At 35.3% G+C, this 13,463-nt stretch overlaps 1 protein-coding gene across 3 annotated transcripts in view; it reads right to left on the minus strand.

The window, feature by feature from the left end:
• The window catches only part of RYR2 (ryanodine receptor 2), a 719,519-nt gene that overhangs the window by 206,463 nt on the left and 499,593 nt on the right, over window positions 1–13,463 (minus strand). For all 3 annotated transcript variants that reach the window (XM_079900749.1, XM_079900747.1, XM_079900748.1), the window contains exons 39-45: window positions 13,022–13,127; window positions 11,921–12,064; window positions 9,915–10,188; window positions 5,569–5,683; window positions 3,769–3,901; window positions 3,456–3,559; window positions 536–671 (exon numbers count right to left, since the gene is read on the minus strand). In XM_079900749.1, the coding sequence (XP_079756875.1) occupies window positions 536–671; window positions 3,456–3,559; window positions 3,769–3,901; window positions 5,569–5,683; window positions 9,915–10,188; window positions 11,921–12,064; window positions 13,022–13,127 (1,012 nt within the window). The remainder of the gene's footprint in view (window positions 1–535; window positions 672–3,455; window positions 3,560–3,768; window positions 3,902–5,568; window positions 5,684–9,914; window positions 10,189–11,920; window positions 12,065–13,021; window positions 13,128–13,463) is intronic.

A 13,463-nucleotide genomic window follows, 5' to 3' on the forward strand; every position in this document is an offset into this window, starting at 1 on the left:
CGGGGAACAGGAGTAAGCAAACGTTGACTACATGGAAGTTCTGAGCAAACAATGTTATACTAATCTGCTTATATTTAAAGAAAAATAACTAAAACCTAATAAAGTAGTAGAAGAGCCAAAGTTGCATCCAAATTACTAGTGTTCTGTTCAGAAGACTCAGTAAACTTCTTTTCTTGCCCTTAAAATTTTCCAAGTAAAGAAAAGCATGATGGAGGTATAAACTATTCATTTTTGTTAATTTGTTATAGGAAGTGAAGTCTTGATCCTAGCTATTATTAGAGTCTAATTATAAAAACAGCAAGAATGTAAGTGCCTACAAATTTTTATTTAATAATGAAAGCCCAGCATCACGATCAAAATAAATATTACAAAATAAATTATTACTGTGAAAAAGCCTACTGATTATAAAATATTCAATTTCTTTACTACTATCTACTTCCTTCGTGAAAATGCTGCGATGCCTCATTATTTTATACATCTAGTTTTTTGGCAGTTTTAATAATGACCATAAAAGACCCTAAGCGATTCATCCTACCATTACAGAAGACAGCGAATCTGAGAAAGTCAAGATATCTCTCTCCTTCAACTGGATTCCACCCAATGTCTGGATAACCCTTCGACACCAGCATCTGACAACTTTGCAGTCCACAACCAGCCAAATATCGCACTACCTGCAAAAACAAGGTGATAAACAAAAACGTTATCCCTTGGGTGATATACTCATTAGAAACTTGCACTAGACATGGTAAATGTTATTATCAAGGGATGGTTTAAAATGAATGCATTTTTGCAAGTTCTTTTTAATCTCATGACCGTCTATATGAACCCCCTTTAGTAAAACCTTAGAATTAAGAAATACTGACAAACTGTAACAAAGTGCTATCATAGTAAAAATGTTTATGAATGAACTCTATGAAAGAAAAATATTCCTAAATTTCGTATCATTTGAGACTTTTACCTACAAGAGTCATAATATTTGATAAACTTCAAAAATGCCTAATGGCCTCTGGCCCGGTATAAAACCTGAATCCATCTGAGATAGTGAAAGATCCATCTGAGATACGATGATATTTTAAAGAAGTGAATTTATTTCCAAAATAAAATATCAGTGTAATGGGGCAAGGGGTGTGTGTGAGAGGACACCTAGAGAAGTGGAGAAAACTAAGCTCAGAGTCAAATATCGTTGGGTTCAAATCTGACCTGCATTAGAAACTTAGTGTATCATCTTGAACCACGGTTTCACTGTCTATTAAGTTTGGGAGAATACTACCAACCTTTCTGCTTTGTTAAACTTAACACATTAAAATTTCTGCTTAGCTTGGCCTTTTAAAATATTCTGTCTTATTGTGAATGTTGGTTCTCTATGTAAGATTTCATAACAGAACCAGTTTTAAAAGAAATCCCTAAAAAAAAAAAAAAAGGAATCCCAAAAGAAGTCACTATCAATGGTAGCAGATGGTTGGAGGAGCAACTTATCAAACAAAATAAGCTACACCCAGCTCAGTCACAAGCTAAACCAGGCTTAAAAATAAATAAATAATAAAGCTAAAAATATTTTACATCATCCTTATTGAGGTATAATTTATGTATAATAAATTGATCTATTTAAAGTATAAATTCAATGATCTTTGAGAGATTTATCCATCTGTAAGAACCCACACCAAGATGTAGAGCATTCTCCATTGCTCCTCAGGTCCCCGTGTCTTTTGCAGACCATCCGTCCCTACAAACCTTGGTCCTGACAACCTGCTTTCTGCCACTACAAACTAGCTTACATGTTCTAGGACACTGATACATGCAGTCATCCATTATGGCTTTTCTGAGCCTGGCTTATTTCACTCAGAATAACGATTTTGAGATTCATTCATGCTGGAGTACATGTCAGTCCCTCATTCCTTTTTAGAGCCTAATCATGGCATCTCACTACTTACGGAAATATCCCAGTGTTGTTTATCCATTCACCAGTTGTCTGGTGAGCTGTCTCCAATTTGGGGCTCAGATGAATAAAGCCATTATCAACATCCATGTACACATCTCTATGTGGACATATATTTGTATTACTATTGAGTAACTACCTAGGAGTGGAAAGGCTAGGGGCATATTTATGTTAGGTATATTTAACTTATTAAAAATAATGCCAAACTGCTTTCCAACTGACTTAACCATTTTTCATCGCAACAGCAGTAGATGAGCGTTCCAGTTGCTCCAAAGCCTACTCAGTGTTCAGCATTGTCTACTTTTTAAAAATACTAGCTATTTTATCAGTGTGTAGATAAAAACATTTCAAATTATATATGGGAGAAAATTCTTCAGAGGTTATTTAGAGATGCAAAGCTTCATGACAGTTGACTGTCATGTCGGAGGGTTTGGGGGAGAGTTCACTTTTTCACGCTTTCAACAACTATGCGTTGAGCATCTACCCAGTGCCAATGCTAAGACTGGGAAAAAGCAATGAGCAGCGAGAAATAAATGCCCTGTACTCACTGGCCTTACATGATGGTAAGGAGTAGATTTTGATAAATACATAAATATACAGATTTTAGTAAAATATATTTATATTAAAATGTAATTTTAAACCATAAATATTTAAACTATAGCACGGACATGGAAGAACTGAAAAGAAGGTGGCTTTGGAGCAATGACTGAAAGGATGTCTGGAAAAGAGCCATGAGGACGTCTGGCAGAAGAATATTGCAGACGGAGGGAACAGCAAGGGCAAAGGCCCTAGGGCAGGAGCACACCTAGCAAGTTCCAGTGACAGCAAGGGGTCCAGCGTGGCTGGAGCAAAAAGAGAGACCCGGAGAATTGCAGGAAATGAACTAAGACTGATTGGATGGAGCTATTGCAATGCCTCTAAGTGTATGCTCAAAGTGAGGTAGGAAGTCTTTTGAGAGTTCAGGGCAGAGGATTAATATGATCCTTTCAAGAGACTCACTCTGGCTGCAAGGGAGGGATCAGGAAGACCACTTAGAATGCAACTGCAATTAAAACATGTGGGAAATTTATCCATATTTTGGTAAACATATATGTGGCCTAATATGCTTAGAGTGCATGGCCTTCAGTATATCAATGATACCTTGCACTGTAATATGCAAACTTCTGTGATATAAATTGTATATATAAGATGTTAAAGCAATTTCTTTTAAGAAATCTAAACTGTATGATTCAAGCAAAAGTGACAGCAGGTTACCGGGAAAGGACAAAAACACAAAAGAATATAGAGTAAGTTGATTCTCTTTCCAAAGAAAAATGCACGTGATCAGAGAAAATACCTTATCTCAAATTTCTTGTTCTTTATAATTTATAATATTACATGTAAGTGTAACATATTTATAATACATAGTATATTATAATTATAATAATTATAACTATAGTATAATTACATTTAAATATCTTGAGAAACACTATGAACAAGTGTAATTCACACAGACACACGGGGCAGGGATGCTGTTTACCTTTTCCAGATCTGGCTCCCGCAAAGCTAAGGCTAGTTCATTATTATCCATCACCGAGGCTGCTGCCACGTCCAGTGGCGTTGAACCTCTCATAGCTGGTGAGGCTGTTAATTGAAACAAAGATGAAACAAAACCTGAACTGCGCTGCAACTATGAATTCCATGTAAAAAAACAACTTTCACTTAGAATTCAATTTCTAAATGCAATACGTATCGCACTAATCCAACTTAATTTACATTAAAGCTTAATTTTAAAATCCAATATGTAAATCCCTTTCACCTTAGAGATTAAATGAAAGTCATAATTTACTTACCAAGACCAACACTGCTGTTTTCCAGTAAATAACTGAGATGATCGAACATTGCTTTCTGATTCTGCCTACTTATACGACAGAAGTAACAGAGAAAACGGCAACAGTTGGCCACCATCTTGGGAAAAGTGATTTCCTACATAGAGAGCATTTAGTTAGCTGGGAAAGCAAAGGATCTTTATAAAACTGAGTTCTGAAGCTGAGGTCTCAATCAGATTGCCCATCCGTGTGTGCCCATGTCTGCCAAGCCTCAGGTACAGAAGACCTTCTTATGTCCAGACTTGGACTCATCTAGTCCTAGAGCCACCAAAGATCAAGCCTGGCACTAATTTGAAGCCTCACTGCCATCAATGGGTTGATCTGGAATTAATCTACAGCCCTAACCCTAAAGGTGGCATGGGCCTGGTTCAGGAACCAGGCAGGCTCAGCTGTGATTCCTGATTCGCATTATTAGCTGTGCTTCCTTGGGGAATTATGCAATCTCACTGGTTCTCTTCTGTAAAATTGTAATAAGATGGGTGATAATATTTACTTGAGGCAAAGGAGGGAGAGTTCAATGAGACATATTGTGAAAAATACCCAGTTTAATATTTGGAACCACATAATAGGATGTTCTTATCATCAGTGTCGCTGTTGTATTATTATTAAAATTCCGGGAACTCACATCTTCCCTGACTGGCACATGACTCATCTCCTATGATGAACACCCTTCCTGGAAGGTCTGCCTGCTGGGCCCCAGGAAACACATCTCCCCTGAGACCTAGCTCTTATTCTAGTATGCCACAGATAATCCCTAAAGACTCCAAGTCCTTCTTAAACAGAGTATTTTATAAATATCTTTACAGGTCTGTCTAATTGGTAGTCGGAACATGAGAAATATGGACTCACGTCTATATTTTGAAAAATACATTTTAAAATTTCAAAAAAGACCTGAAACATTTTGCAAATCAGAGGTCATGAAATTGTACTGCTTTATATGGAGTTATATATTATATTATTCTATTTGTTTGGTTTTAAATTTTAATCATTTAAAAATGCACCTTAGTGTCTTACAACAAATGCTATAGAGCATCATCTTCAAATCTTGGTCTGGATCAGGAATTTAGTGGGACCAACTGTTGTCTGAATCAAGGGAACGGGTGGGTCTGAAGAGCATGTTTGTGTTATGGACTTCTAATGTGATGGGAATGGATTTATAATTCAAAATCTTACAAAATTAGCATAGTATTAACTTTTAAGGTTTCTAAATATCCCCGAAGTGAGGATAATCTAGGAGATAGCAAATTGCATGGCATAAAAAAAATTGTTATCAATATCAAAGAAAAAACTACAGTCAGACCTCTATATTTGTAGGTTCTACATCTGCAGATTCAACCAAAACGCAAAAAATGCCGAAAGTTCTAAAAAGCAAAACTTGGATTTGCTACATGACAGCATCTATTTTCATAGCATTTACATTGTATGAGGTATTATAAATGATCTAGACGTGAGTTAAAGTATATGAGAGGATGTGCATTCAGTTATACACGAATACTACACCATTTTACCTAAGAGACTCGAGCATCTGTGGATTTTGGTATCTGCAGGAAGGTCCTGCAACCAATCCCTTGTGGATACTGGGGGATGACTGTAGGAGCATATCCAACTCTCAGTCTGTACAGTTTTGTCCAATTTTTTTCAAAAAGTGTTCTTTAAAAAACAGTCCTAATAGAATTTATAGAAGTTCTCATTAAGAATATGCCATGTACATATTCTAGGAGGTTACAATAAATGGCATCCCAAGAATCAAAGGGTTTCCTTTACCTTGGACTCCCCACCTCCAAGGACATTCACCATGACCTCCATCACTGTCTCGTGCATCCCAAGTGCCCTCATGAGATTAGGGTGCTGGTAAAACACTTTGTTATTCATGATATCCCTAGAAAGGACAACACAGGTACAAGGGAAACACAGAAGTCAGAGCAAAATTTAAATAAAAACGTATCTGAGATCATGATAAATCTTCTGGAAATAATTACTGGCATGTATGGAAAAGTAAGAGCAATCATCAAGCCATAGAAGTTCATAAGTGCAATTGGGTCTTCCTCAAAAATACTGACAGCCTACCAAAAACAGCATGCAAGTCTTCTACTCCTCTCGATTATAAGAAATGTACTAAATAGGTAAACATTCATTTACATGAAACAGACTTTGTGACACTTATTCCTAGTTTTATGAATATCTAAATTCAATCTTATTTTGTTTAACCTTATTTTGTATAGAAATATGAAGCAGTGTTATACCATGTTCTTATGAAAATTTCTATATAAATAATTGTTGTGTAAGCATCTCTGCTTTTCATATATGCTTTTTTAGTACTATATTCATTATTTGTATGTTTAATAACAGTAGTGTTATTTCCTGCCACATTTATGTTACCATTCTGGCGAAACGCTTTTAAAGGATACATATTCTCCCAGAGACACTGAATACACATGAAGTCCAGGTACGAGTAATCCAACTCATTAAAAGGGACACTTAATTTAAAGAAACAGCAGCAGACGATACCTAGAATGTTTTGTACTATTATTATTGCATTACACATTATTACAATACTTATGCAAAGGTACTTTTAAAGATCTTAATGTTTAGCAGTCCTTGCAAATAAACAGCTCTGTTGATTTTTATTTTAACATATAGCAAATCACGCAAGAGTCTTTTCTATAAAACACTTTCTTGTCGGAGCCAGAGCAAGAAAATAATGTACAATCAACGAGAAACCTGAAACTTTCCCTTTGAATCACGTTACCTTAATTGAGTCAGTCATCTATTCATTTAGTCATATGCTAACTTTTAGTTATTCTGGCTACATCAAGAAAGTGGAATAGTGTGAGTCTTTTCTTTTCTTTATTTTTTTCTAGTTTTTCACTTTTAATTTAGCTTTGTTTAGGTCTGTGCTAATGAAGACAGTTTTTAGGTAGCACAACTCAGAAAAATGACTTGGGGGTCCAGGGCTAATACAGGTCTGATCTATTTAATGCAAGGATGAATAAGGTAAACAAAGACGTCCTTTCCTTCACATCAGATAGCAGCATAATTATCAAGAGAACCTTCAACTCTCAAACCACAGATGTAATCATGAGATCTGTTCTCCTGTTAATTCAAATCCTTTTGCATGACCTAACTTTGGAAGGTATCTAATTGAAAAATCTCATTTGCCTTTAGTTCTAGGTAAATTAAACGGATTTTTAATTCTACCACCAGTAGGCAGGTTGTCACTTATTAAATGTGTCATTTTAGGATCTTCCTAATACCACAAAAAAGTAACATTTTATCTTGTTTCATAATCATTTTGAGTTTTATCCCTATTGAGTGATTTATACGTTAATAGTACATCTCACTTGTTACATGGTCATTTAAGAAAGAAAGTGCTCTACATTTCCTGGAAGGCTTTCTTTCTCATTTAATTAAGATCACTTCTCAGGAGAGGTCCCCTCAGGTTAGATTTAAGTACTAATATTCCAAAAAAAAAAAAAAGGCTTATGCACAGACAATTATAAATAAAGAACATTAGCTTGTGTTGTTCAGGTTTTTCTGTTTTCCCTCTTTGTCTCATTAGTATACTGACTTTTTTAGTGTGCAATCATTATGATTTTCGGAATATAATCTCCCAGTTTTATGATTTCAAATACTTAATAGTCCCACAGGAAATATATAGTATCGTGTTCTGAATTTAAAATGTACATAAATATCACATAATCTGAGTCTTTCCATACTTTCGTTTCCCCTCAGAATTATTTTTCTAGCCAAAGAAAACATCGGTTATTCTATTTCCTTAGTTGTTTTTCAAAGAGCCAACGCTGAGTTTTTTTAATCCTTTTTATTATTTGTGTTTTATTTTACCTATGTCACTAGTCACCATTATCTCCTCTGTTATCTGTTATTTAGAGAACCAGATTAGCTTTTTTTGGTTGGGGGTGCTAAATATTTGTCTTTTACATCACTTTTCAACATTCTACATTCCAGATTTTTACAGCCTAACATTTAGGTATTTTCTCTTATGAATATCATACAGCTTAATTTAAGCTTTTATTTTTCTCTGGTATTTTAATTCTCTCATATTTTCTTATCCCCAAATCATGCAAGCTTGTTAATGATTGCTTAGATATATGCATATATGCACCAGTAATATACTCTCTGAAATTGATTACCTCCCATTCTTCTGAATTCCATTTTCTTTTCCAGAATACACAGCCTTTAGAAGGCCTTTCAATGAGGGACTTTAAGTAAACATTCTGAAATATCTTTGTTTTGCCCTCACTCTTAAATATGGAATATAAACTCCAGTATCCAAATCCACATGAAGCACAAACTCATGATGGTGAAATCTTAGTTGAGTAACACATTGTAAATTGATGGCTATCTTCTGTTGGAACTTTGTGATATTTCGTTGAGTTATGATCTCTAGTTTTACAACTGAGAATTCTAAATATTGTTTCTTTTCAAGTGTCCTGGCTTTTTCTATTTGCTTTCAAAATATTCTATTTATCACTGGTTTTATGCTGTTTCACTATAGTCTGTCCAGCTGTAGATGTGGAATGATTTGTACTCTAGGAATCTGTGAATTCATATTTTTCATCAAGCCAATAGCTCATCAAAGTTCCCATTCTACATATAGCTCACCTATTCTGTCTTTTCTATAATTCCTATTCAGCATACGCTGGACCTCCTTATACTGTCCCCTATGTCTCTTAACTTCTCTTTCAGTGTTGCATTACTAATTTCCTCAGATCTATGATTCAATTTATTAATTCTCTTCAGCTTTATTTATCTATACTTTTATTAATCACTACTCTTAATTTCAATTATTATATTTTTCATTTCTAGAACGTCTATTTGGATATTTTTCAAATTTTCATGGACCCTTTTTTTGTGTGTGTCTTTTTTTTTGCAGTACGTGGGCCTCTCACCGTTGTGGCCTCTCCCATTGCGGAGCACAGGCTCCGGACGCGCAGGCTCAGCGGCCATGGCTCACGGGCCCAGCCGCTCCGCGGCATGTGGGATCTTCCCGGACCGGGGCACGAACCCGTGTCCCCTGCATCGGCAGGCGGACTCTCAACCACTGCGCCACCAGGGAAGCCCCTATTCTTTCTTATTTTTAAACATTTTAAATACAGTAACTTTACGTTCTCTTTCTGGCATTCTACGATCTGAAATTCTTGTGGGAGGTGTTCTAACTCCACTCTTTATTGTATCTGCAGACCCTTGCCTATGGTGGATTGTTTCCTTGGGTGTTTTGCAAGTTTTGATTGTGGGCTAATCTTTAGTAGTATGTAGGATTTTCCTGCAAGAATTCACAGTGAATTGAGTTGAGAAAGCACACCTCTGGGCCAAATTATATGTTAAGTTCTCAGCTTGGGGATCCTTAGACTACATATGAGGTATAAATGTTAACCCTATTTAAGACTAGTGTATACAAACTATTATATATAGAATGGATAAACAACAAGGTTCTATTGTATGCCACAGGGAACTATATTCAATATCCTGTAATAAACCACAATGGAAAAGAATATGAAAAAGAATGTGTGTATATATATATATATATATATATATATATATATATATATATATATAAAATTGAATCACTTTGCTATACACCAAAAGCTAACACAACATTGCAAATCAACTATAACTCAATAAAAAAAATGTTAACCCCGAAACCCACATAAAGTACAACCTATGATGTTGGATTCTAAGAACAGTTGTTTTATCCCCCATTCTTTGCTCAAGGCCCAATAGGCATAGGCAAACTTCCTTGTTATTTCCTGCTCGTGACTGTTTGTCCCCCTGTGGATTTTACTGTGTTTTTATTAATCTGTATTTTTTATATGTGATTGTACATTACTGAGAAATTAATAAAATCTAAGATATTTGTTGTATATCATAGCCACCTTAGCATCTAGTTGTAAAATTAGTCATGTTTTGTAATTGAGCAATTTTCCTATTTAGCTTTAAAACATAATCTCTAGAAAAAATGACAATCTAATTTAATGATCATAAAATCTAGACAGTGTATTTATACTAACGCACCTACTGTACTACTATTGGGATAAACAACTAGAAAGAAGACATTTATAAGACAAAGGTTGTAATAGTAAATAACCTACCCTAATCCACGAATCATAAGTTTCTCTTCTTCTTTGCCCATTCTAACACTCAGCAGAGAACGAATCTGACCAAGAGATGCCAGCAGGTTGATGGTATCCTCCACGGAAATACCATTGATAGTGTAGGTCTTTGGTAGAGCCCGGACCAGACCCCCAATGCCATCGTACTGTCGATGGAGCAACACGAACATGGCCCTCACCAACTCAGGGTCTTCAATAACAGACTCTTGGGCCCATCGGACCATGGTCTCAGAAATCAACTGCTGAAGAGTGGCTGCAAAGTAATTATGGATACTTCTTTAGAAAGGAGAATAAGAAGACACATTAGATGGGCATTTCAAATGCACATCTCAGATAAGCCAAACTGGTATCAATATTTGTGCCAGAATTTCAAAAATACCTTTTTTGAAAAAAATAAACTTCATTTAAATATTCTTCAATGTCAACATGTCAATACCGATGAGTTACAGACATGCAAGGATAAAAATACACAGTATTTTCTTTAAAAACTATTCGTAAAACTAAGGTATTTAAGCTGTTTCAAAATTGTAGCCACTTTTTCAAAACTACTATTGGCAATCCATAGGGCAATGAATGAGTGGTCCTATTACTTTTATTTTCTTTGTTCCATTCTTTTCCTCCCAGAAGATCTGACATCATATATCCTTATAAAGGTTAACCATGGGCATTCAAGGAGCTTTCTTTTTATCCAACTGTCTCCTCATTTGAGTCCTTTGTAGTAGCAACCTCATGAAATTATATTTCTACTTCAATATGTATCCCTAATTGTCACTTAAAATGTCTTCAAAAAGATTTGATTGTGAAACTGTATTAAGTTGAAAAGTTACCCCATACATAGATTACTTGCAATGTGACAAGCAATATAGCACACTTAAAAGCAACAGAACTTCCAAACCTCTTAAAATATATAGTAAAATTATCAAAGCTAAGTAGGGTTGATGTGACTAATTCATACATAGGTACTTAGTTCCTATCATCAGTACACTGTTTGATTTCCAAAAGAAGCTGTTTAACCTGTTTTAATCTATACCATACTAAAACAACAACAACAAAGAAAAAACAAACTACCAATTTTAACCAAATACAAAAGTTAGATAAAATGCCAGTATACTTCCACGTATCTCAAAACCATGTCGTCTTTTTAGGTCAAACAACCATGTTGTTTTAATAGGTCAAAATTGATAATAATAAAAAGTGATTCATAAGAAACTTTGAACTCTGATTTTGAAGAAGACCTGGCTCAAATTTGGTTATGATACTGAAGAATAAATTTAGAAGTAATTGTATAGATAAAAGATTTCCCTTGTAAGTTAGTGTGAAAAAAACACAAAATTTTCATGAGTTTTTTTTTTCTTTCCATAAAAGCCATTAATAAACCAACACTGCATCTTAAATGAATGCAGTCTCAGCAGTGAGACAGGAAGTCAGAGGATCTCACAGACCTACTTCATGAAACCCTTTTGGATGAGCGTGCAGTGTCTCAAGGACCAATTGCCTCAGTGTGCTTATTTGGTTTCAGAGTATCAGTTGTGACTTTTCAGTTAAATATTATATGGACGAATCAGAAATGCATAAGACCTTAGAAAATATTTCAGAACCAAAATATAGTTACAGACAATATCTATTTAAACTTTAAGAAAAGGTTTAACTTGATGCAAGAATATCTGAAAGTCAATAGCATAATATTTAGATATGAAGGCTAAATTACATGCTTTATACCTTCTCTTGATAAGACTGATCCAATCCCTAAATGTTTAGTTCTCTAGGGAGCCCATCCACCTTTTCAAAGCTGCCATCTCTCAATCTGTTCCTACAAATATGGCCTGAGGCTGCTGTCTACTTCTGGCAGCTACAGGCATCTACTAAAGAATCTGATTCTTGGAAGCCGCAAACTCAATTTTCTCACTGGTTCATCTAGTATAATATTTAAGCGATGAGTAAATGCCGTAGTTGAGTCATTGTGGCAGTGCCCTTTCATAACTTACACGACTTCTTGGAGTCACTCTCAACGGGCTTTTCAGCTTGCTTCTTCTTTAGGTATGTCACCTTTTCTACCAAGGATAGCAGGCGTCCTCTAATTGTTAAATCACTGTTTCCATCCAGAGACCCATCTTCATCCAGCTCAATTCCTAGTAGGAAGAAAACAAAGAGAAAGAAGAAAAGAAAAAATAATATTAAAGAAAACATTTAGGATAAATAATTCTCAGGTTTTGCAGGTTTTTCCATTCATAGCTTAAAGCAATGCTGCCATGTCTGAAACAGCTGATGGCACTGAGTTAAGCAATCTTGCCCACTAGCACTCATAGGTAAGAGTCACTCATTGCTCTCTCTTCCTTCTTTCTCTTTTTCCCCTGCTCTTGTGATATCAGAGCTATCGGCAGCCAGTACAAAATATAAAACCAAGCAGAGAGGGAAAAGACTCTCTTAGGAGTCAAAATCAATTGTGCTCCTTGGGCTAACCCTCAGGCATCTCTTGACCTTGGGCACTGTTTAGACCTACAGTTCTGCCCTGCCTAAAAACCTCCCTAGTCTTTTATCCTCCTTACTTGCTTCCAAAAATATCAGTGATATTTTAATAAGTCGAGGGACAGAGAGAGCAGATATTAGATATCCTAAACTAAGGAATACTTTATGTCTGAAGCAATAATTCTACCATTTTAGAGCACTCCTTTATTTATAGTATATATATAAATGTGTGTGTGTGTGTGTGAGTGTGTGTGTGTGTGTGTGTGTGTGTGTGTGTGTGTGTGTGTGTGTGTATAGTATAACCTTCCGGCAGTCATTCAGTCGTTCTTCATTCATAAGCTGAATTAATATAATTTTACTCTCTTCATTAAAATAAGATAAAAATAATATTACTGGCGCTATATATATACCACTTAAGAAATGGCTAATTCCTTTTCTTTCACTGAGACGCAGACGCAGACTTATACACACCACCGCATAAAAGGAGAAAGAACCACACATTCAGAACATCCAATCAATTCCATTTTTAAAGTTCTTAGAATAAAAATAAGGGAGAATCCCCTTAATAGATTTGGGCTACTGACATATAATTTAATGCCTACAGGTCAAGAAGACCTTACCACAATGTGTCATCAAATCTTCATGAAAATCTAAGAGTTGGTCTTGGATTTCTTCGGGACATGGACATTCGCTTTTGTCATCCTTAAAATTGAGAAGCATATTGATCTGAAAGTTTGGAAAAACAAAAGAGGAAGAACTAGAGTAAAAGAAAAGTGAATTCAGGAATGGCACAGCAAAGAAGATCATAAAAACCAAAGATGCTCAAAATCTGTTTTTCAGTATTCATAGCTGGTTGCCCAACAGATGAAAACTCATTATCTATCACTCAATCCAACAAACACCACAAATAAATCATTCAAATCTTAGCATGCTGAAAAACGGTCATGTCTTTTGCTTTCTCCTTCTCAATTCCACAATATTAGACCTTTGTATACTTGGCATTCTTCAATCAATTAAGATCTAAGTGTTGGTTTTTAAATTTTTTTATTATGCTTCTCCTAA

Source organism: Stenella coeruleoalba, assembly GCF_951394435.1.
Source record: "Stenella coeruleoalba genome assembly, chromosome: 16".
Classification (NCBI taxonomy): domain Eukaryota; kingdom Metazoa; phylum Chordata; class Mammalia; order Artiodactyla; family Delphinidae; genus Stenella; species Stenella coeruleoalba.